The following is a 22,590-nucleotide window of genomic DNA, read 5'->3' on the forward strand; positions in this document are numbered from 1 at the left end:
ACGAGGATTACGATATGTATCGCATGATTCACGGCGTTGTTTAGCATTGCAAGGTGTTTGTTCTATGGTTCTAGATACCTCTGGCGGAAATGTCCCAAAAGTTGATAACGAAGTACCTCGAGTGTTCAATGTGCAGCTTCCGTAATCCCTTGTTTCGGATACAGGTGCTCAGAAATAACGCACTTACTCTATGGAAAGGGAGATGGAGGTTAGAAGTTAGGTTCTTATTGTGGCTCTGGTCGCGATCGTCGCTCGTCTGTCAGGACTATGCTATCAATTCCGAAATCCTGCTTAGCTGCATAATTGCATGCTGCCCTAGCGAGTCTTTTGCGTTCACTTTGCAAACACGAGTTTGAACTTGAACGAGATCTGGAATGCGAGATCCGATACGCCGACCTCCTCGCCGTCACTGACCAGCTCCTTCATCTTCTTTTCCAGGTTTGGCCTCGTCTGCTCCTCTAGACTCTTTGGCGCCTGTACATACAACGTCTTCGCCTCCGTCCTGAGGCTCGGCTTCTTCAACTGTGCCTCTGCCCGTTCTGCCAAACTAGCAAGGAACTCCTCCAGGGTGATTTCCGGATCTACCGTCATGTTCTGGGCAATGTTTCCACAAACTGGGCAGTCGTCCTTCTTCTCTGCGGCGAACGTGTACGTATACAGGCCCGCGTCGTTCGAGTCGCCCGTGTACATCATGTAGTTCTCGAGGAAGGGAGCGCACGACGTTGCAATCTTGAGTGCCTCGTTGCAGCATGCGGCGGCTATGATCGCATTCGTCGACGCGATGGCTGGAATGATGTTCTTCACCACGCCTTGCGTCATACTGTATGTCACGCCGGGGATATTGAACTCGTTCGCCCGCGCCAGAGCTGTCTGGTACAGCCACGATATGTGTTCCGGGTCGTCTGTGTCGAGGCTTTCGCCTTTCCGTTGCTCCTCCCACGCTATTATGTGCGCCCACTCGATGCAGTGCTGGGGCTGGCGAGGGATGGTGGCGAGCGTGCAGAGAGGCACCGCTGCCCGGGGCGCATGCATTGACAGCTGACACTCGATACACGACGTGAGGGAGGGGAGGATGACACGTGCTTGGCCCTTGAAGCCTTCGGTGCCGCCGTCGATCAGAGGCTTAAGGGACTCTGGGTTCTCCATGTCTACCATGTCGACGAGCGTGGCGTTGATCCAGCGACGTGCTTCGATGCTGTCCAAACCGCAGATGACCAGCTTGAACTGCATGTAATACTCCTCGTCCTTGTCCTGGATCTTGCCGTTGTACGGGGTGATTTTGACGCCCGGAACGCGGCGCTCGACAAAGGAGGCAGCAACCTCAGCCTTTGATTTACCGACGTCGGACTGCCGGAAGAGAAACTGGCGGTTCAAATTTGAAACGTCGATGGTGTCCATGTCTATTACGTGGATGTCCTTGAACCCGGAGAGGGCGAGGTTCTTCAAAATCTCACAGCCTAGGCCGCCAGCTCCAATGACCAGAACGCGGGATGTCTCGAGGGCGTTGACCGTCTCGTTCCCGGGCACAAATTCTTCACCAGCATAAGGGGATGTCGTGGATAGAACATTGTCCAGGTACGTCCTTTGCTCCACGTTAGCACTGTGTTGATTCGTGAGTCGTGGCAACTTACCACCGGTCCCGAGCGGTAGTGGGAGCACCGTTTGTCAGCAGAGAGGATATTGGGACCGCCATGATCCCTGAGTGTTTCGACTAGACCAAGCTATACCCTCAGCTTCGAGAGGCACAGATGACCTGCCTCAGACCACAATGCACCTTCACTGGCGGGAATCGAGCATCGAAATGGGGGCTAATTACGTAGAGATAGTAGCTTGAGAAGGTACCGGATGAAGAAGGAAGCGTGCCTTGGTTGCCAGTATATATCTGGGTCTTTGTGCGCCTGAAGTGTCAGATAGCAACGCGCATTGCCACACTGTTTTGAATGCTTTGTTGTTGATGAACCTCTACATTGGGATGTTGGTGACGGAGGCTGAGGACGTTGAGGACATTGAAAATGACTAAGCCGAATGACGCCCATTCCGAGATGTCTTGGCGCTCAACTACGATAGCGAGGTCCAGGTAACACGAGGGACCCACCCTGAGGCCCCCTTGTAAACAGTAGATTATGTACAGGTTCCAGCCGGGAAATCCTTTCCCCCAGATTCTAATATCTACATTCTACATGCCTTTTTGTATCCGAATGTCCAGCATTCTCCAAATACCGAGGAGTTCTAGTCCCTCTGTGTTACATGATTGTTCGCCTGAAATCCCAGATCCCGCACATCTCCTCCTCAAATCGAAACAGAGTTGTCGTTATTCATCCCATATGTCGGGCATGCAAACGTCCTGCACTGCCGTTATCGGTGTGTCTGCGTGTTGTACCTTTCTATCCTCTCCATAACATTGTCGGCATCATTCTGACGAGACTCGTACCGGACATTCCACTCGACATCACGGCGGATGATCATCTGTTGACTATCTTGACTGCCAACGCTCTGGTGGTCATCTGTACTTGGTTTGGTTGTGGTTGATGTATTTCGATCTCCGGTTTGATCTTCCAAGTCCGCTTTGCCAGTCCACGAACGGCTCATAGGTTCCAGTGCGATGTCATCATGACTAGTCAATGCGTCGACGCCGTTCTTCTTTCTTCTAATGCGGAAACCATTGGAGCTCAAGGCTGTCTTGCTCTCGTTGCTATATTGACCGCCGTTTCCCGACCTTGTACTGCGCTTGTTATAACCGGACCCTGCCAACGAGGTTCCAGCCGCCGCTCCAAAGCTTGTGTCTACAGCGCCCATGAATGGCTTTAGGCAAGGGACCGTGGCAGCTACGAGGGCCACAACAAGCTCGGTCTGAGTGGTGATGACCACCTTATCCTGTTGGAGCGTAGGGTCGTGAGAATCGAGGCTGGACACGATATACCCGAGACGGACTGCTAAAGGTGCTATCGTCCTGCGAGAAATAAGTCAGCCGGATTCCGGTCGAGAAAAGACTAGAGGGACTTGCCCAAGGCGGAATACAAAGCCAGTAACAATGGCCATCTTCTTGTCGCGAGCAATCTGAATGCTCCACACGATATAGAAGATCACTGCAAAAGCCGCTAGCTCAGTGAATATATCAAAAGCTGCTATCGCCTCCCATCGTGCCCCAACGCCAGAGCATTTCTCTCCGATGAAGATCCAGGGGTGGCTCAGGTCGCACACGAGCGCAATGAGGAGGAAACCTATCACGCCAAGCAATAAGGTGACGGCTATCAGGGCTTGAGTTGTGAGTTTGTGCGCCCTCTGTACGCTCAATCGATAAATAAGAAGAAGGTTCGAGATCTTCGAAGTCCACAGACTGAGAATATAGAACAGATTGGAGGCATAATAGGTCTAAAAGGTTAGTACTGATCTTATATGTATCAGTCCAGGTCAATTCATCTCGTACCTTCTGAAGTGAAACCAAGTCGGTATTCTCTGGCAACGTTCTTCCAATCCCATCCCTGACGGCGACAATCACGAGAGCAGACTGGATGACAAAGAATAACTTTTGACGATCAGCGTTTCTTCGTACCGCTCCATCTGGATTCCCGACTTACAGATGCTACCGCAATAGATATGTCGTCCAGGCCATACGAGCGACTGAACTCGATTCGGACATATGCCCTGATTACCAACGAAGTCGCGACGGTTGCGAGTCCGATGCCGGTTATGATCCACAGAACTCCTCGTTGGTCTGTGTCAGTGATTATAGCAAGAGGCGGCGACTGCCCTGGCGTCAGTTGCAGGTCGGCCATAGCACGATGGCGACGACAACAAAAACGACTGAGAACGTGCTGGAAGACGCACGAGCGTGTTGCTGAAGTATTCCTTTTGAAGCCGTTTGGGGCACCCACATGGTGTAAAAGTCGGCTGTGACAAGTGAAGGTTTCCCCGGTCTACTATGTTGTTCCCGAGCCCAGCCCTTGCTGAAGTCTCACTTGACTAAATCGTGCCGATAACAAGGTTCCAAACATGCATTTAAGTTACGGAGTGCTCTGCGCTAACAGGGGGACACATCCCTTGGTTGCTTTACCATGACAAAAATGCACTTGGCGGGCCACCGTAACGCTTCAACTCCTCATGAAGGAGAAAAATCGGTTTACGAAACGGAAGCTTTTTCCAGCAAGGGGTGTTAGGAGCCAACCGTGCGTGCATCAGCAAATCATCGTGCGTGCCTCGACTTCGCAAGCCTCAGAGACATGGGTGCTGTCCCTTTTGGGACCCCATGCCATAGCTGATTACCACCACGTCCGCAATTGGCAGCATAATGGTCGATCAAGCCGCGTGTGTTCTCCAGCACATGGACAAGTCAGTGCGTGGACTGCTACCTCAGTCACCTTAACAAGCGATAGATGTCAACCTAGCGGGAAGAACCAGCAAGTCATCACCAAGTCGTCAGCGCGAGAGAGTGGAGCAGTGAATGCAGATATAATAAGCTTTGGAGCTAAAGGCTTCAACTTACCGGCCCCCTTCGTTGCGAGTACAGTACATTAGTTTACCTTCGTTTAACAGCCTGATCGACCAAACCTACACCATTTTTCGTCACCCAACGCCGGTGACGCCCTCGCTCGACCGGCGCCCTGGGAAATGCTTGGGGTCGTCGTCCTGCCTTCATCACTGCCTGCATGTTTCGGATTGCTGTTGCAGAGGTGCTATGCTCGTGCGAGTGATAGCATGACTGCTTCTAGCGTGACAGGATATTTGCAGCTCAGCAACTGCCCCATCCGCGATAAACTTCAGCCATCTGACAGGGATGGTCCAGCTCCGCATGATCTTAGGACCTGGCAGGCTGTCATCTCATGTCGGTGTCGGTACATGTTCCACCACCCTGCTGCCTAGTGCATACAAGCGTCGCGGGACTCTTATGCCGATGGAGACACTTTTTCTTAAGGCGAAACCCTCAAACTACTTGGTACGTAGTGACCACGGACATCGACCGGGCTGCTTCTTCAGACTGGTCGGCCACCGATGGCATGCCATCCTGTCTTGGAATCATTCCATATCGTGTTGCGAACCCTGGTCCATTAGTTTCACCACCTGGGGGTCCAGAATGTGCCCTTGTACACGAGCTCTTTCTGCGCCGTCTTGAGCAATCCCACTGCTATAACCGAGGCTCTCCTTGTATTTTGAGTGCTGGACGAATACTTGGGCTGGCGATACTGGGTCCTTCATACTCCTCCCGCTGCCGATTTTGGCCGTTGACAATTTCGTCGGCGTCTATCTCAATCTTCTTTTGTTTCCTCTTTCACTATATTGTTCTCACCAACTCATCCTCCTAATAGAGACGGCAAGTCGAAACATCAGGACACTCATTCTTCCATTGCCATTCTAAGCAGCGTCATCATGAACAACAAGGAGGCCCAGCATGAGGCGGAGGCCTACGCAGACGACGATCTTGCGATGGACTCTCAGCAGAGTATGCGAGGTACCGATGCGGATGCTCGCGATATGAAAGTCATGGGCAAAACCCAAGAACTCAATGTCAGTACATTACCAGATCGGGATGATTATTGACGCATGACTGAGATCTTCACAGCGGAATTTCAGGTTCATATCCATATTGGGGTTCTCTTGTACTGCAATGTCCACGTGGGAAATTACGCTTTCCTCGAGCACCTTTGGCCTCATCAACGGTGGTCTGCCTGGTCTCGTATGGGGCTACTTTATCGTGTGGTGCGGTTATTTCACTGTCTTCGCCTCCATAGCAGAGTTGGCCTCGATGTAAGTGATCTGATTGTAGTCGCAACAACTAATGAACAAAACGCTTACTGACCCTGCTTCACAGGATGCCCACTGCTGGTGGACAATGTAAGCATTCTTCCCACAAAGACAACCGCTTGAATCCACGAGTCTTAGTCTTAGCACTCTTTTGAACCCATCCCAATCGAAAAACGAGTCTAATCTGCTGCAGACCACTGGGTTTCGGAACTCTCTCCTAAAAGCTGCCAGAAGTTCCTCAGTTACCTGGTTGGATGGTTCAGCGCGTAAGTCTTGTGTCGATGAAAGGCCTAGTGAGCTTCCCCCAGCAGAGACTGTTATCTGACGACTCCTAGACTCGGATGGCAAACCGGATACGCCTCGATCGCTTTCATTGCTGGTACGCTTATTCAGGGTCTGATTGTCCTGAACGACGAGACCTACATCTTCAAACGATGGCACGGTACTCTTCTTGTGATCGCCATTACGGCTTTCTCCATTCTCTTCAATACATTCCTCGCAAAGCGATTGCCACTTGTTGAAGGCATGGTTTTGATCCTTCATATCCTGGGCTTTTTTGGCGTGCTCATTCCACTTTGGGTCCTTGCGCCTCGGAACTCAACGGAGGTGGTCTTCACGGAGTTCGTCAATCTGGGCGGATGGAGCTCGACTGGTCTATCCGTCATGGTCGGCATGCTTACAACGGTCTATGGCATGCTCGGAGCTGATAGCGCTGTTCACATGTGTACGGGCTGTATACCCCTGTCGGAGAGACCAGACCGCTAACGTGTCACCGCAGCCGAAGAAATTCGAGATGCCGGGATCGTTCTTCCTCGCGCAACAATGTGGGCGCTGTTTATCAACGGCGCATGTGGTGTAAGTCTGGCAATGCGCCTTTGCGAGCAGTACAACTGTCTGACCGTTTCGCAGTTTATTATGATGATTACCTACGCTTTCACATTGGGTGATCCTGTGGCAGCTCTCGAATCCCCCACTGGATACCCTGTTATTAGTGGCTTCTTTTATGCAACAAGAAGCCATGCCGGTACAAGCGTCATGATTGCTATTATCATCATCAACACCACGAGCAGTTGTATATCTACATTGGCAACTGTTTCGAGACAGACTGTATGTTCAAGCTTTATCTACAGTCCTTCCCCTGGGAAAATTATCGCCGCTAATAGTCATGGTTTCCTCAGTGGTCTTTCGCTCGTGATCGCGGCCTGCCGTTCAGCGACTTCATCGGCCACATCAAACCTGGCTGGAACATCCCGCTCAATGCGGTGCTGTTGACATTACTCTTCACGACCCTCCTCTCGCTTATCAACATTGGCTCGACTGTGGCATTCAACGCAATTTGCTCAATGGCAACCAACGCCTTGCTCTCGACATACATCATCTCCCTCAGCTGCTTGATTCTCCGTCGTATTCGAGGGCCCCCTCTCCAGCCTCGCCGCTGGTCTCTGGGCCAATTCGGCTTGCCCATCAACGTTGCCGCTTTGCTCTTCTCCACTTGGATCTGGGTGTTTTGCTTCTTCCCTCAAACAACCCCAGTGCATGCCAAATCGATGAACTGGAACATCGTTATCAATGCTGGTATCATGATCATCGCCGTCTTCTACTACTTTGTCAAAGGAAAGTACCAATATGTGGCACCAGTTGTTCTGGTGAAGAGAGATGTCTGAACTCGGTCTAGCCTCGAGTCGCTCGATGTACACTTTTATTTGTGTTTTAGGCAGCTCTACGAACAGAAGACATTCTTAGAACGGCACTCGATCAGAGTCTGGCAACGCCGGCCCGAACGAGCAGATTGCCGAAATAAGAGCGTGCTTAGTCTTTGTATATAGAAGCGTTCACGGAGGTTTCAAGGGGTCGATTGGTCCAAACCATTAAAACGTTGATCTCGCTATTCCTCTATTCCGTGTATCCAAACTGCGCGAGATAGTTTATCGTGTGTATGGATAAATGTTTGGGATAATTCGATACTCATTTGACGCTACTCCTGAAGAGCTTAGTACTGCCATCTCATCGAGAGCTCTATGCCCTCTTGGCAATAACAAGCTGGTTCGGGTACTCATCCAAGAGCTCTTGCCACCAGGCAATATTGTCCTGCTCCTCCTTGGTGAGCACGCTCTTGTCTGGCCGGACGTAGCGGGAGATTTCTATGCCAGCTTTTGCCGCCGTGGACTCAAAGACGTCCTGCTTGAGAACAAAGGTGTCGAACTCGACTTTGGGTTGCGTGTCGAACTCGACGTGCATCTTGACGCCGTCCCCAGACGGGAGCTGCTGGATGTTGGATTCCATGGCGCCATACTTGAGCGTCTTCATAGACTCTGGCTGGAAGGTTTCCTGGTTCTGAATGATGCCGACAAAGGTCCCAGACGACGGCTTGAGATACTTCGCAATGTTGGACCAGAAGCCCTGCAGTTGGCCGGCGCTTTCGGCGTAGTTGAGCAGCCACATGCCGATGACGAGGTCGAAGGAGCCCGGCTCGAGGCCGAGATGGTCAAGGGGTTGGGAGCAGTCGGCGACGTGGAGCTGGAACTGATCCACGTCCTTGGTGGTGGCTTTGCACACCTCGATCATCTCGTTCGAGATGTCGATGCCGACCAGTTTGGTTGCCCCGAGCTTACGAGCCTCGCGGAGGCCAATGCCCGTCCCGCAGGCTAGGTCGAGCACCGACGCCCCTTTCCAGTCGTCGAGTTTCTGGAGGTTGTTGTCGAGGAGCGTCCACAGAATGCGGACCGCCGGCGTCGCCCAAATGATGTCGTAGTCACCAGCGACATCATCGTACATTTGCTTTTCGGTGGCCATTGCTGCGGATGTGGAAATTGGCACGGAGACCGACCGAGTATTATGGGTACAGAGAATGCGGTCTTTCTATTCCACTTTTGAGGGCCGGAGGTGGTGTGAATCGTAAGCAAGTATGTTTCCCCTCAAAAGAGCTCGAGATCAGAGAGATTGGGTGCCTCGCTCGACACGAGGTTTGCGGAAAGAAACGTGGAATATCGAGGTCCCTGAAAGGTCAAGGGAGGTTGAGCAGTACAAAGCTCTATCAGTCCACGTTTTCTTCACTATTGTAGATCCAGGCTGTTGGGAGGTGCGTTTCTCGACAGATCACGCTTTCCAAATTATGCGACCCATGTGTCCAAAGTCGTTTCCACTGTTCTCATTCCAACTAGAGACAGACATGTAAAGCTGGCGTGCCTGAATATACACCTTGTCAATATATGCATGGTACGCATTAACCTTTCCCTACGGACCTGTCACAGACGCAGCTAGTTAGCGAATGCAAAAGGAGAGCGCCCTGGTCACAGCTTCATCCCGGCTCCGTCACTCGCACCTCGTACGCGTACTCGCTGCGCTGCATGAGCACGCTTCCGGATAAAGCCTCTTGAATTCCTATACGTGTACTCGGTACCGTCATCACTTAATGGAAACTGGACGAAAACGGGAGTTTCTTATTCCTCTCATGACAATGTTGCATGTGGATCGCTTTCTGCATCTCGGGCATTCGTTCATAACGATATATTCCTCCGTTGTTCAGTGGGAACTTCGGTTTGGATTACGTGAAGCTGTGGAACCTCAGCGCGCCATCGATCATTCAAGCTTTGCAAATCTTCACAAGCGCCGTGGCTTAATTCGCGCGAGCAAGACGGATGGCATCCAACACCGAGCACAGAAGATCCGAGGTTGTCACTTGTGGGATCGGAATAGGGCAATCGCCGGTAAGCCTGTGGGCATAGACGACTTTTGTCAGTTGGAGCCAGAGATCGGACCAGGGGAAATTGCGTGCAAGGCCAGGTTAGGCGGGGAGTTATCGAATTAAAGGAGCGGGACAATTTGTTGCTTTATCTTTGATTTGGTTTCTTGCGAGATAACACTGAGAGCTTGACAATTATTTGTTTGCCAGCAGGACATGAAATGTCAATGACATCTCAGGATGCGTACAAGTCGCAGGCGCACCAGCCTCTCCAGGGATCGGTGTCGATCGCCCCACGGCACCGAGAAAAGGGGTATCCGGGCAGTCGAAGGCTTTGTGGTTAGCGCTGACATGCCGGTTCCAGGACTCGTAGGCTCATCGCTTGACAGAGGAACTCCGGAGTACGGATAAGCGGCCAAGAGCTGCTAACCGATCCCCCAGAATTCAACTGTTGATCAAAGAACCCGTCTGCCCAGTGACACCTCGGCCATCTCCGGTCAATCGTCGAAGAGCAAGGATGCCCTTTCCGCGCTTTGAACATATTCTGGGTAGCCAAAACTGACAAAAAGCAAAGAGTTCGTCAAAATCCTGACTGATGTTTTTTATGGCCTTGTACATTTTGGGGTTATGGTAGACAACTCCGGAAGATTCGTGACTGACAATGAATTTTGCGTGCGGTGTCGACGAGCCTAAAGCAGCGTCAGGGCTCAGCTGTAAACCTCCTAGTGCAAGTACACCGCGGCCATGTCGGAGTGCAGTTGTCGCCATGCCGCTTTATCAAGTAAGTGCTTTGAAGGTAGGCAGGCAGCCTTGGCAGTGATCACTGCCGACGGCAATGGTTCGCTTCACTGCACAATGACATGCTGCAATCTGCGCGAGAACAGTCGAGACAAGACGGTTGGAACATCTGAAACAACATGCATCGTTCATTATGGATGATTTTCTCAAACCCATCAAAACCTCCTGGAAGGTCCAGAACAACATCGACAAGTTCGAGAGTCTGTCGATGAAAAACACGCCTTCGACGAGACCAGTCAGTGCAAAATCCAAAGTCTCAATCATCGATCTGGATCAAGAAAGCAATGATAGCTCCGGAGATCAATTCAGTATTCGGCCTTCGATCGATTCATCTCATACCTCAGTGTCGGCGTCGTCAGACTCGAAGAAGCACAAGCGTCATGACTCCACAGCATTCCTTCAAAAGTCTTATTTGGACAACTCGCCACCTCCATCTCTTCCAGACGATGCACGTGAAATCTTGAAAAGCCAGCCTGATACTGAGGATTTGATTGCTGTGCTACAATATCTACAATGCGGCATCGAGGGAAAGCATGATTTCAACATCCGACTTCCTAGTCCCAAGGCTTCGCAGATCATCAATGTGCTGGCCACAATTACTGTGCCAGATCAATGGATACATTTGAGAAGCTCCAAACTGTCAAATACCGAGGCTCTCCTCAAGAAACTGCTGCTGAGCTGTTTGATGAGTGTTGCAGGCTTGGGTGCTTTGTTGATGCAGATCAAACAACTCGCCATCACAACTTCTAAGAAGACGAGCCCTATTCTCGAAGACGCCATTTCGGTCGTTGAAACATTACTTTCTGGAAATGGTGTAGTAAAGGAGCTTTTGGCCGAGGCAAACAAGCTTTTCTCAAGCGAAATGCAACGCAGGGTCTATTGGCAAGAAGTCACCTCGTTATTGGCTGGAAGCAAGGTCCTTTCGACACTGGCTCAAGCGTCAACAAATATTGGACATTCGGACGAGACCATTCCGCTGGTGTCATGGCTCAGCGACGGCGCAGAATATTCGAGATGGCTTGGAAGGAATATCGCGACTGCTGCCACTGCATCTATATCAATGTCATTTTCAGGAATTCATCATATGAATATGCTCTGCCAGCTACTAAAGCGTGGATTGAGCCTTGGATACCGTGGTAGGTACAACGGTGGTGTCGGCTCCTATCACAAACTGACACGATGCAGATGCTCTGACTATCGAACTGTATACGATGCTTCTCTTTCGTAATCATGCACTCTGGACCGTGTTGCATACACTCATTCAAAGTCTACCATCTCATGATCAGAAGAGCTTGTTCGATACTATCCTGTGTGATCTTGGGCGAAAGCACCTTGGAGGCAGTATCAACGTGGCGGACAAGGAGTCCTTAGCATCGCACAGCGCCGCCATTGGCGGTGTGGCTGCGATGATCAATGGCATCGTTGAGAACAACCCTCTTTTGCAAGCTCATCTTACTCATTGGTTAACAACTGCAAATGGACAGTATGTTGGGCTCGGGCTCGACAGCCGCAGAGCTGTCATTGCGAGCCTGGCCACCGATAAAGGTACGTATCCCCATCTGTCTTGCTTCAGTAGCGTTGCTCATTATTCCATAGACAAGTTACAGGCCGTTCTTGAAAAAAGTCTGGAAGTCTTTGGAGACAAGCTGCAGATGCAGCGTGATCCTATCCTACAACAGGAGGGTTAGTATGACCGAACTACATTGAATATTGTCCCTTTCTCCCCGCTTAGTAGAACCTGTGCTTACTTTTGTTGCTTGATGTAGCAATTGCCCAAACTATTCTCCTCGTTACCGGTCGTCTGTATAGGCTGGATCACAACTCAGTGAAGCAAGTATCGCTTTCAGGTTCTTTTATGCGAATGGTGTCCAACCGCCTCTCAGCATCCATGCCCCGTAGCCGTTTCTTGGGCATGGTAGTAGCAACAGCAATCTCCAGGATGCTTGACAAGCCAACCCAGCGTATCAATTTTGGAACAGAAGAGATGGAGGGAGAAGAAGCCCAGCACTGGCTGGACCTACCCAGTATTCATGACACAATAGGGTCTGTAGATACACTATCCACAGCTCCAGAAGGTATCCATCGACCACAACCACCCGCGCAGAAATCACCACCTCGCCGGAGACCTGCCACAGCTGTAACGAGAGCCCAGCCAGCATCAAAGATCACCGCCATCGAAGAAATCTCGACCGACGACGAAGGAGATGATCTTGGTTTTCATCCATATCCGCGCCCGGACAATGACCTATCTGATTCTGACGACGACCCTACACTTGTGAATCGCAACAAGCCTGCAGCTCCAGTCTACATCACTTCTCTCATCAAGCAACTCAATGCTACGGATGATATATCTGCCGTCGAGCTTGCATTGCAGACAGCACCATCTCTCATTCGCAGGAAGTCAGGCTTCGGTGACGAACTATCGTCAAACTTAATACCTTTGGCATCATGTCTTCTCAATCTTCAAGAAGGATTATCGCAACCAAAACTGCAGAAATTCCGACTAGAGGCATTGATAGAGTGCTTCATTAGCAAACCAGACCTAATGGGTCCTTGGATTGCCAATATGTATTTTGGTGGAGACTTTTCCCTTTCTCAGCGAGGCTTGCTTCTCACGGTATTAGGACTGGGTGCGAGGCAGATAGCTGGTATTGACGACGAGCAAGAGAATGCGATCGCGTCTCTGGTAGCTGACGAGAAACAGTTCCCTTCCAATCGTCTCCCCTCTCATCTGGAATCTGTATTCGCTTCTGGAAATTCACCCATCAACACTATCTCAACAACATTGTCAAGTCGAACATTACAGCCGATGGCTTTGACCGCCGCTGACAAGCTGTCCGGTTTGGATATCCTCAAGGTCAGGACATTCTCCTCTCGAATGGCTGTGACAGCTAAACAGGCCGCAAAATCGGAAGCCCGGTCGAAACGCGTACCAAAGGACTTGCACAGGCTGTTGTCCGAGTTTGTGTACCTCCCACTGTGCTCAAGGTCGACCCTACTCTTCTCCTCCCTGGCAAACGCGCCTCACCTTGTTAATTCGACGCTTTTGCATCCTTCCATGGTGAAACTCAATATCCAGACTCTCACCGTTGTCATTTCGACACTAGGCCCGAATGCTATTCAGCTGGAGACTGTCACACGCGAAAGCCTTCTCTTCCTCATGGCAATCCACACAATCCCGGTCCTTACACATGACCCGGTAGTCCTTCCTGCAATATTGCATTTGCTTTTGACGGTCCTTGACCTGAACATTGAGGCAGGCACAACATCAGAAGAACTTCTAGTCACGGACTTTGGATCAATGATAGCCGAGCTCACCTCCTGGGCAGCCAGTCTCGGCGAGCAGCAATCGACACCTGAAGTGCATGAAGAGAAGGGTCTAGGGATGCCAATGCCGTGGCCAGTCCTGGTGGCTGGTATTCAAGTCAAATGGCAGGAAGTGGGAAGAAAGTTCCAGGGCCGCATGCTTGGGCTAATGGCGACCACTGATTTCGACTCTTTCTGAAGCCGAATCCGAATGTAAATATCGACATACATTCCATCTTCGTTTCTCGATCGGAATGCCCTTTGCAGATGGCCAAGAAGCGTGGCCATCCTGTAGAGGAACCTGCAAGACCCTCTGCCAAGGTTTGCAACCCGCTCATCGGCTTCGATGTCCGTTGGCGGCGAAGGCTATGTACAAACCAGGAAAATGGCACCATCATGATTCCCAAGACTCCTGCCCCACCTCAACGGCTACTCGTGGCTAGACCAGGTGACAGAATTTTGTTGGTGTTCAATCTCGTCGTTATTTTCTCAATGATGAAGATATCGATTTCACCCGTGAGTATTGCTGTTGCTGCGGGGCTTTGCTTATCAGCCTTTTGGCGCTAGAAAATGAGTTGAACGGTTTTTGCGACTTATTTTTTGTGATTGTCCTTCCACTTTGAGCGTCACCTTTTGTATTATTACCTACGTGACTCGAAACACCCAGCCGGTGCATCTCCTGCTCCACCATTGATCGTTCAAAGCTGCAAACACATCGAGTGTTGCATCGGCTGCCTGGTTCAATAAATACGCAGCTCTCGTATCTACATTAGAGACTACAAATCATGAAGAAACCGGGTAAGTCCCGCAGAGAGCAGCTCCAGTCTGCCTAGTTGACCTTTCCCCAAGGCGAAAAGGATATCGCTGCTTCGGTAGTGCCGGAGTATGCTCAGCCATGGGACAAGGCGGTGGAAAGACGTATTGTGCGCAAGATCGACCTGTTCGTCATACCTCTTATGTGGATTGGTTATGGGCTCGTCTACTATGACAAAGTAAGTCGCGGTCGATGGCAGTCTCAGCGACTTAACTCTCAATCAATCCGCTTGGTATCCTGGAAGAATCTTGGACAATGCTTGCTGATCATGTCGTCCTGAAGGCCATTCTTGGAGGCGCCTCTGTCTTCGGTATGTCGACCGACCTCAAATTGAAAGTCGTCACCGATCCCACCACAACTCCGCCAAAGGTCTCAACGACACGTCTGAGTTGGGCCACGTCTCTTTTCTATTTCGGCATGTTAGCGGGGGTAGGTCCATTGACCTATATGTTTCAACGGTTCCATCTTGGCCGCACTATTGGAGTCGCCGTGATAGTCTGGGGAGCAATCGCGATGTCGACTGCGGGTGTCACAACCTATGAGGGATTATGGGCGCAAAGATTCTTTCTGGGCTTTGCGGAGAGCATTATGCCCACAGCGTTCATGGTCATCATTAGTGGATATTACACCCAGGTAAGTCTGGCGTCCTAAGACTCTTGCAATAATTACCCCGTCGTCTTTTTACTATCGAAGCATCTCCATCGAGTGGCCCGCTCAAAGTTTTGTCACCATCATTGTTGTTACGAAGGTGCAGGTGTTGACGCCGTGCAGTCAGAGCAGACATTCCGTCAATGTCTTTGGTACTCGGCGACGGGTGGATGGACTGTTCTCGGTGCGCTCATCAACTATGGCTTCGCACATATCACTTCTGGAAGTTTGGCCAAATGGCAATATCTATACCTCATGGCGGGAGCATTGACCGTCATCTACGGTATTGTGTTCTTGTTCTTTCCAAACTCACCTGCCCAAGCGTGGTGGTTCACAGAAGAAGAAAAGCCGGTTGCGATTGAGCGCCTGCGCATGAGTCAAATGGGGGTTCGTTGCCAGAAGATCAAGTGGTCACAGTTTCGGGAAGCGCTGTTTGATCCGAAAGTATGGATCATTGCAATCATGATGGTAAGTTCTCCAGGTCTGATGCCGTACTGTGTAACCACAGTTCTCCCCAGTGATGCATTCTAACTTTTTAAACAGGGGGCGGCTTACTCTGTCAATGGTGCTGTATCCGGCTTCGGTCCCCTGATTGTGTCAACCTTTGGCTGGTCAGCATACGACTCATTGCTCTGGCAGATGCCTCTTGGCGGAGTCTGCTTTGTCGGAATTCTGCTGGTGGGATATCTGAGCCTCAAGGTGCCCAACATTCGGCTGATCATGCTCATTGCTTGTTGCTTGCCCGTCATTGCCGGATGTGCTATGATCTGGAAATGCAACTGGTATGAACACGCGCCAGCCCCGATCGCCGGGTATACCATTATTGGTTTTTTTGCACCGGTCACGTCGCTGATAGTGTCAATGGGCATGTCCAACGTGGCCGGCAACACGAAGAAGAGCTTCATGGCTGCGGCAATCTTCGTGTTTTATACCGTGGGAAATATATCAGGACCGTTCTTCATCCGCAGCGAAACTGTCGGCCAACATTACCCAAGACTTTGGGAAGGCATCATCGGCTGTTATGTGCTCGTCGTAGTACTGGCCGTCGTGCTCTATGTTATGCTAAGAGCGGAAAACAGGAGGAGAGACCGACTCAATCTCGAGGAAAAGGAGGCTGAGAAGGTCGCTTTTGACGACTTGACGGACCTGGAGAATTTGCACTTCAGATATGTGTATTGAGGCTGCTGAGAGTCACTAGGCCAAAGCACCGCTGAAAGATATACGAGGCTGATAGTGACACGTGATGACAAGGCTGTGGCAATCAGACCCAATCTACTCCACGCGAACTTTTTTTCCCAAAGTTCAACTTTGTAGTCTACGATTGGAAGCCGTTTCACATTCTCTGCCCTTTTATCAAGTCAATTCGTCCTGTCATTCACTACCGCCTTTGTCTCTACCGTTGTCAGTTGTAATACTTCCTATACCACAGCATGTAAGTTCAGCGTTTGTATCTATAGTCTTGGATCGATTGCTAAGAAGTCATGACCAGGTTCGCTCTCCGACGCTGCGCTTCGCGCGTGCTTTCGTCTCGTCCTTCTACGCTCGTTTCTGCCTCCCGCACATACTCTTCTATCAGTGCCTCACCTTTTAGAACAAGCAGGCAGATCCCGAGCTTCCAGTCTCAGAGAAGATGGGCATCCACTGAAGGCGAACAAGCCGCTGTTTCTACGGAACAGCCGCCGCGTGCTGCAGAGCCGGCGAATGCAACTGAAGCTACCGAAGAAGCACTCCCTGCCGCCGAGACCAACGAAAGATTGACATCAGAGACTCGAGCTGCTTCTAGCGACGATGCTCCTGCGGCTGCGGAAACCGCAAATGCTACGGAAGCAACAGAAGAGGCCTTGCCGGCTGCGGAGACGAATGAGACTCTCAGTGCGAAACCCTCTGCGAACGCTGCATCCTCGGGCGTGTCGGGAGTAGGTGTAGACGGGCTATTTGAGCGAAAGAAGACACTCTACATTGGGAACCTGTTTTTTGATGTTACTGAAGCCGACCTGGTCAAAGAATTTGCGCGCTTCGGTCCTGTTGCGAAATGCAAGGTTGTCCGCGATGCTCGCGGCTTAAGCAAAGGGTGAGTCGATCCTTTTCGGCTCGTTTATTCCGCCCGTTTGCCCTATTTACTGACGTGATGCTGCTCAGCTTTGCCTACGTTGATTTCTCAACTCAAGAAGCGGCGGACGCGGCCCTCGAAAACCTCAACATGCAACTGTTCGAAGGCCGTCGGATCACTGTTCAATATGCCGCTCGCCCTACGAATGGAGCAGACACCGAAAGCCGCAATCGCGTCAACGTAGCCAAGAACCCTCCTTCCCGAACCCTCTTCATTGGCAACATGTCCTTCGAAATGACGGACCGCGATCTCAGCAATCTTTTCCGTGGCATCAAGAACGTTATTGACGTCCGTGTTGCTATTGACCGACGCACCGGCCAGCCAAGAGGTTTTGCGCATGCTGACTTTATTGATGTCAAAAGCGCTATGGATGCCATGAAGGCCCTGGCTGGAAAGGAGATCTACGGACGAAGATTAAGGGTGGACTACTCGTACAGCTCGGCAAGCAGAGCGCCACGAAATGAACCGGAGGAGTCTGGACCTGCACCTGAGTCTGCTCCTCAATAGAATACCGCTGTTTCACTCGAAGATCCCTTCGGGGGAGTGGTGATTGCAGGACGGGCAGATTCCCGAGTTTACGCCTTCCTACCTTGTTGAGCATCCGCCGTCACGGCGGACTCGAAGGGGTAATGTGTTGCCCCTCAGAAGTTGGCAGTATACCATAAGCAGGACCATTTCGGTCGCTGGAACCATGATCCCTCGGGGCAGAGAGCCTCGGTTATAAAGCTGACACTCCTTGGGCCAGCGGGCCCCATGTACATCACAGGGACATTGTGAATAATAAGGCGGACTCCAGATCTACAGGGTGTCAACGAGACGAATATCCGGGCCACAGGGTCGGCTTCTTTAGTGTGTGAATAGATTGATACCAGGATCTGATTGAGTGGTTGAATGGCCGGTTACTGATTTTGGAGCGGTTGAGCGAGGAAAGAAGTGGAAAATGGGTTGCGATCCAACTCGGAATTACCTTCGCGGTATAAAGCGACGGTACACTCATGTATATCATAATCTCCATTCATGAAAACTGGTGTGCCCAGTCTGTCTCTGCTGTATCAGAACTCCAAGCACCAAGGTCACGTTGATACTATCCGACTTCCAATGAGACCCCGTATAGGCGCATTATGAAAGCCTCTCGAAATCACGTGCCGTCCCCGGTTAAACTGCCTTTTCCGGCGGCTCGCTCTTCTTCTCCGCAAAGTTACCTCGGCCTGGCCCTGGCTGACATACATCCACTGTTAAAGAGCCATCGAGTCTGCCTTCAATAACGATTCACGAATTGTCATTGTATTTGCATCTTTTGTCGTTCTGGGTTGCTTGATATTTCACGTATGTGACCATGTCGTTCTTAGGAGGCGCGGAGTGTTCCACGGCGGGCAACCCGCTCACGCAGTTCACCAAACATGTACAGAGTGACAATTCTCTTCAGCGGGACCGCCTTGTCGGTAGAGGACCTGGCGGTCTCGAAGAGGGCATGCGTTCTCGTATGGCTCCCAATGGCTCGGACCAGGTAACATCTCCGGCCCCGTGACGCTGGTCTTTCACTAACATCGAACAGATGATGAATGAATTCATGCATCAACCCGGTCAATTGCCACAGCCCTTCGCAATGGAACAGCTCCGACAAGATCTCCCCAATCTCCAGAGTATGACCAGAAGATCGCCGTCTCCTGGCTGGGCAGCAGAATTCGATCCAGGCGAACAAGCCAGAATGGAGGCTGCCTTTGCGAATTCAAAGATGGCTCAAGCACCGCAAAGGCCCGGCGCCTTCTCCCCTCAAGAGTTTGGTCGGTTCCAACAGTCGAGTCCACATCGTACCGCAAGTCCAGTCACACAAGCCCCTTCACTGTACAGACCGCTGGGAATGGGTTACATGAATGGCGGCATGGGAATGGGAATGAACTATGGCGCTCAATACATGCAACACCAGCCAGATCAGACCACCGATAAAGGAAAAGGTCGAATGGTGGAACTTGACGATGCCAATTGGGAAGCTCAATTTAAAGAACTTGAAACACAACAGGACAGTCTGTCGGAACAGGCCAATCAAGCAATGGAACAGGAGCTCGAGGAGATTGACAGGTCAGTCGCAGCCCCCATTGACACTTTCGAGGATTTTGAGAATGTGTGGCACGGGATCCAAGCTGAACATTCCTCTAGACAAATGAGTGATGAAGCGGCCGACTTCGAGACGGCCTTTTCGAGTGAGGACTACGCCGCCTGGGACCAATTTGACTCAACAATGGGCCTAGGGACGCACAATCCTTTCGAGCGAGAACCCATGTTAGGCGATTATATGTTTGAGCAACAGAATCCATACCTCGAGAACCAGTCAGCCTCCAGGACAGCATTTGAACAAGGCCTAGAAATCCTCGAAGCTCATGGGAATCTCTCTCTGGCGGCGTTGGCGTTTGAAGCTGCTGTTCAGCAAGACCCGAACCATGTCGACGCATGGGTCCTCCTCGGCGCCGCCCAAGCACAGAATGAGAAGGAAGCACCGGCCATCCGAGCCCTCGAAAAAGCACTACAACTAGATCCGAACAACCTCGATGCGCTCATGGGATTGGCCGTTTCCTATACAAATGAAGGCTACGACAGTACTGCCTACAGGACATTAGAACGATGGCTTACGGTCAAGTATCCTGGTGTCCATCCTCCTGAGAATCTATCCGATGCGTCCGAGGTTGGTTTTACGGATCGAGCCATCCTACATGAACGAGTGGCAGATCTGTTTATAAAAGCGGCTCAGCTCTCGCCTTCGGGTGCGCAGATGGATCCAGACGTGCAGGTCGGCCTCGGAGTACTATTTTACGGTAACGAGGACTTTGAGAAAGCTGTCGACTGTTTCAGGTCTGCACTTGAGTCCACCGAGATGGGGCTCGCCAATTCGAATGCCCAGATTCATCTCCTATGGAACAGGCTTGGTGCTACTCTCGCCAACTCTGGCCGATCCGAAGATGCCATCTCGGCCTATTGCAAAGCACTGGAAGTGAACCCAAACTTTGTCCGAGCACGTTATAACCTCGGAGTCTCATGCATCAATATCGGCTGCTACCCCGAAGCAGCTGGTCATTTACTTGGGGCCTTGAATCTGCACCGTGTTGTTAGTGAGCAAGGTATGGATAAAGCTAGAGAAATTCTTGGTGATGGCGATGGTGGTATCGGTGACGCCGAACTAGAGCGCATGATCCAACAAAATGAAAGCACGAATCTTTACGATACTCTTCGACGAGCATTCACAGGGATGGGAAGAAGAGACTTGACCGAAAAGGTCGGTGCTGGAATGAACCTCGATCAATTTAGAGGCGAATTCGACTTCTAGGATCAACTGCATGTATATACAATGAAAACTATCCTACCTGACTTCTGGAGCCGCTTCGCTGAAATCATGAAGCTTCTCAATGATCGCATATCATCCGCGATGCTGATGTTGGCAAGGGGGCAACGTAATAATTGTTCTAATGTAGCTATGTCCACAGTCGGATATGGGTTGCTGCACGAAATACTGGTCCATGTGGCCGGACTCGAAGGGCATCCGCGGACGATTAGATTCCAAATGTACCAGTAGCTCATCTCGTTTCTAAGGAACCATCCACTCGATACTCGTACAAGGCCGTATTATAGTCGAACTGCTCGCGCCTCGACGCCCGAATCGGGAAAAGGGGTAATATTCCGCCCTTGCACACCTCTTGAAGATAACCTGGCTCCGTCTATATTGTTGAGTCCTTACCTACCTAATAGCTTTTGTCTTGATATTATTACCTTTTATGGCCATTGGATGCGTTGTATGTTTTGGAGGATTTCCACCTCAGACTTCTTCTTGCTTCAGTCCCCCCAAACTGCCTGTCAATCTACAGCTTACTGGCTCGCCAAAGAGAAGACCCGATGCGTGTTTCTCGAACAACGAGCCCATGAGTGCCGGATCGATATCTTGGGTGTCGACGATGCCGACTCGAAAGCCGCTCACGCAAAGAGACTCCCAGCAACGGCGCTCGAGGGGCCAGGTAGGCCACACTGGGTAAGGCAGGCCCAAGCAGAGGCTTGATTCGAGGAGACTACAGGTCGGTTGATGCGAGCTTCGATCTTGGCAACGACGCTCGCCGAACGGAGGGCGGTGCAGGAGATGAAGAGCGCATCTGCGTCGGGGCTCGTCGCTGCGACGGCCTCCTCGATCAGCGTGTCGCGGGAGAGCTCGGCCATGCGGCGATCGTCCTCCAGGCCCAGGCAGGTGAAGCTTTCGATGGAGAAGCCCTGCGCCGCGAAATAGGCCGCCATCGGCTCGCTTGTCTCAAGGGTGTAGGGCGTAAGAACGCTGATACGCCGGGCGCCGAGCTTCCGCAGACCGGCGACCGCGGCCATGGTAGGCGTCACCACCGGCACACCGGGCTTCGCCTGCTGGATCGCGACTCTGATGGCATCGTTGCCAATCACCACCGAGGCCGAGGTGCACATGAAGCAGACGACGTCCAGCTCCTCGTCGGGCAGGATCAGAGCGGCCGCCTCAGTCAGCCGCGGCGCCATCTTCCGCAGGTTGTCTGGCGTCGTTGGATTTGCATACTGGACGCGTGTCGAGAAGATCCCCACGCGCTCTGAGGAGACGAGGCGCGCAAAGTCTGGTTCGACCGAATGGTCCGTCGCGAGCACGATTAGCCCAACACGTTTCTCGGTCGCGCGCTCGTCGTAGCGAAACAGCGAACGGTCCGCGACGTGGATAGGGGGGATGCTCATATCCGGTGCTAAATATCGCCCACGAGGAGCCCAAGAACAACGACTAATATCGGAGGATGGTATAGAACAACTTCTTAGAAGGCCAGCTGTACGTCGTGGATCCGGTTTTGTGACGACAAAGAGGACGTGTAGAAAATTTTTATGCTTTCCCGGTGGCACCAGACGGTGAACTGAGTACATGAGGTAGGGTAGTTAGCTTAAATACAACACTCTAGGCCGTTCTCCAAGATCAGCCCCAGGTACATGTTATTCCCGTTCAGGACTTCGCTCGGTCTTGCCCCGTTCGAAGCAGCATTTCTGAGAGTTGCGGCCGCCATGGGTCTTGCAACCTCGGGGCCCACCAATCAACGGTCAGAGACTTATCATATTTTAATGTAGGAACAACAAGTAACACCGAATGCAAAGCAATACTGTCCCAAAATAAAGCCAGACGAGAAACACGCACGTAGATTGTGAGTGACCAGTGGTTGTATCACACATCCAAGCATAGGGGTGGAGGGCATCTCGCCTAGCACCCCTTTTTCTGCCCCCGAACTGTATGACAATTCGTATTCCCAGGAAACTTAAGCCTGTCAACCATGTCGCCGCTGAAAGGTCCGGATCTATCAAGGGGTTGCCTCGCCCCTCAAGTCTGTGGTGACCGCGACCGTCACTGAGGTTACTTTTACGGCCCAGGTCAAACGTAATGACACTCTACCCTTCGACAACTGTAGCATTCGTGGCCGGCATTGGCCACCAACGGCAGAGAGCGACCAACAAATTGACTTA

The 22,590-nt window shown here is 51.4% G+C and overlaps 9 protein-coding genes across 9 annotated transcripts; 5 read left to right on the forward strand and 4 right to left on the reverse strand.

Annotated features, from left to right (window-relative positions):
• Positions 1-333: 333 nt before the first annotated feature.
• Positions 334-1,693, reverse strand: PV08_00669 (uncharacterized protein; the record flags this gene model as incomplete). The annotated part of the gene is made up of 2 exons (XM_016375034.1): positions 334-1,582; positions 1,632-1,693. 2 exons carry the CDS (start codon positions 1,691-1,693, stop codon positions 334-336), a joined length of 1,311 nt encoding a protein of 436 aa, XP_016240310.1.
• Positions 1,694-2,355: 662 nt separating this feature from the next.
• On the reverse strand, positions 2,356-3,776 carry PV08_00670 (uncharacterized protein; the record flags this gene model as incomplete). Its single annotated transcript, XM_016375035.1, has 5 exons — positions 2,356-2,874; positions 2,921-2,950; positions 3,019-3,372; positions 3,428-3,526; positions 3,579-3,776. 5 exons carry the CDS (start codon positions 3,774-3,776, stop codon positions 2,356-2,358), a joined length of 1,200 nt encoding a protein of 399 aa, XP_016240311.1.
• Positions 3,777-5,364: 1,588 nt separating this feature from the next.
• On the forward strand, positions 5,365-7,403 carry PV08_00671 (uncharacterized protein; the record flags this gene model as incomplete). The annotated part of the gene is made up of 8 exons (XM_016375036.1): positions 5,365-5,502; positions 5,558-5,742; positions 5,807-5,829; positions 5,933-6,005; positions 6,075-6,463; positions 6,518-6,594; positions 6,649-6,846; positions 6,918-7,403. 8 exons carry the CDS (start codon positions 5,365-5,367, stop codon positions 7,401-7,403), a joined length of 1,569 nt encoding a protein of 522 aa, XP_016240312.1.
• Positions 7,404-7,755: 352 nt separating this feature from the next.
• PV08_00672 (uncharacterized protein) lies at positions 7,756-8,532 on the reverse strand (the record flags this gene model as incomplete). Its single annotated transcript, XM_016375037.1, has 1 exon — positions 7,756-8,532. One exon carries the CDS (start codon positions 8,530-8,532, stop codon positions 7,756-7,758), a length of 777 nt encoding a protein of 258 aa, XP_016240313.1.
• A 1,820-nt stretch (positions 8,533-10,352) lies between these two features.
• Positions 10,353-13,724, forward strand: PV08_00673 (uncharacterized protein; the record flags this gene model as incomplete). Its single annotated transcript, XM_016375038.1, has 4 exons — positions 10,353-11,355; positions 11,405-11,764; positions 11,816-11,902; positions 11,986-13,724. The coding sequence occupies 4 exons, from the start codon at positions 10,353-10,355 to the stop codon at positions 13,722-13,724; spliced, it is 3,189 nt and encodes a 1,062-aa protein (XP_016240314.1).
• Positions 13,725-14,310: 586 nt separating this feature from the next.
• PV08_00674 (uncharacterized protein) lies at positions 14,311-16,166 on the forward strand (the record flags this gene model as incomplete). The annotated part of the gene is made up of 5 exons (XM_016375039.1): positions 14,311-14,323; positions 14,375-14,517; positions 14,622-14,972; positions 15,111-15,455; positions 15,531-16,166. 5 exons carry the CDS (start codon positions 14,311-14,313, stop codon positions 16,164-16,166), a joined length of 1,488 nt encoding a protein of 495 aa, XP_016240315.1.
• Positions 16,167-16,468: 302 nt separating this feature from the next.
• PV08_00675 (uncharacterized protein) lies at positions 16,469-17,604 on the forward strand (the record flags this gene model as incomplete). The annotated part of the gene is made up of 2 exons (XM_016375040.1): positions 16,469-17,058; positions 17,127-17,604. 2 exons carry the CDS (start codon positions 16,469-16,471, stop codon positions 17,602-17,604), a joined length of 1,068 nt encoding a protein of 355 aa, XP_016240316.1.
• An 829-nt stretch (positions 17,605-18,433) lies between these two features.
• PV08_00676 (uncharacterized protein) lies at positions 18,434-20,416 on the forward strand (the record flags this gene model as incomplete). Its single annotated transcript, XM_016375041.1, has 2 exons — positions 18,434-18,604; positions 18,653-20,416. The coding sequence occupies 2 exons, from the start codon at positions 18,434-18,436 to the stop codon at positions 20,414-20,416; spliced, it is 1,935 nt and encodes a 644-aa protein (XP_016240317.1).
• Positions 20,417-21,057: 641 nt separating this feature from the next.
• Positions 21,058-21,822, reverse strand: PV08_00677 (ectoine utilization protein EutA; the record flags this gene model as incomplete). The annotated part of the gene is made up of 1 exon (XM_016375042.1): positions 21,058-21,822. The coding sequence occupies one exon, from the start codon at positions 21,820-21,822 to the stop codon at positions 21,058-21,060; it is 765 nt and encodes a 254-aa protein (XP_016240318.1).
• Between the last annotated feature and the right edge of the window lie 768 nt (positions 21,823-22,590).

The sequence above is a fragment of the Exophiala spinifera genome (genome assembly GCF_000836115.1).
Source record: "Exophiala spinifera strain CBS 89968 unplaced genomic scaffold supercont1.1, whole genome shotgun sequence".
In the NCBI taxonomy this organism is placed as follows: domain Eukaryota; kingdom Fungi; phylum Ascomycota; class Eurotiomycetes; order Chaetothyriales; family Herpotrichiellaceae; genus Exophiala; species Exophiala spinifera.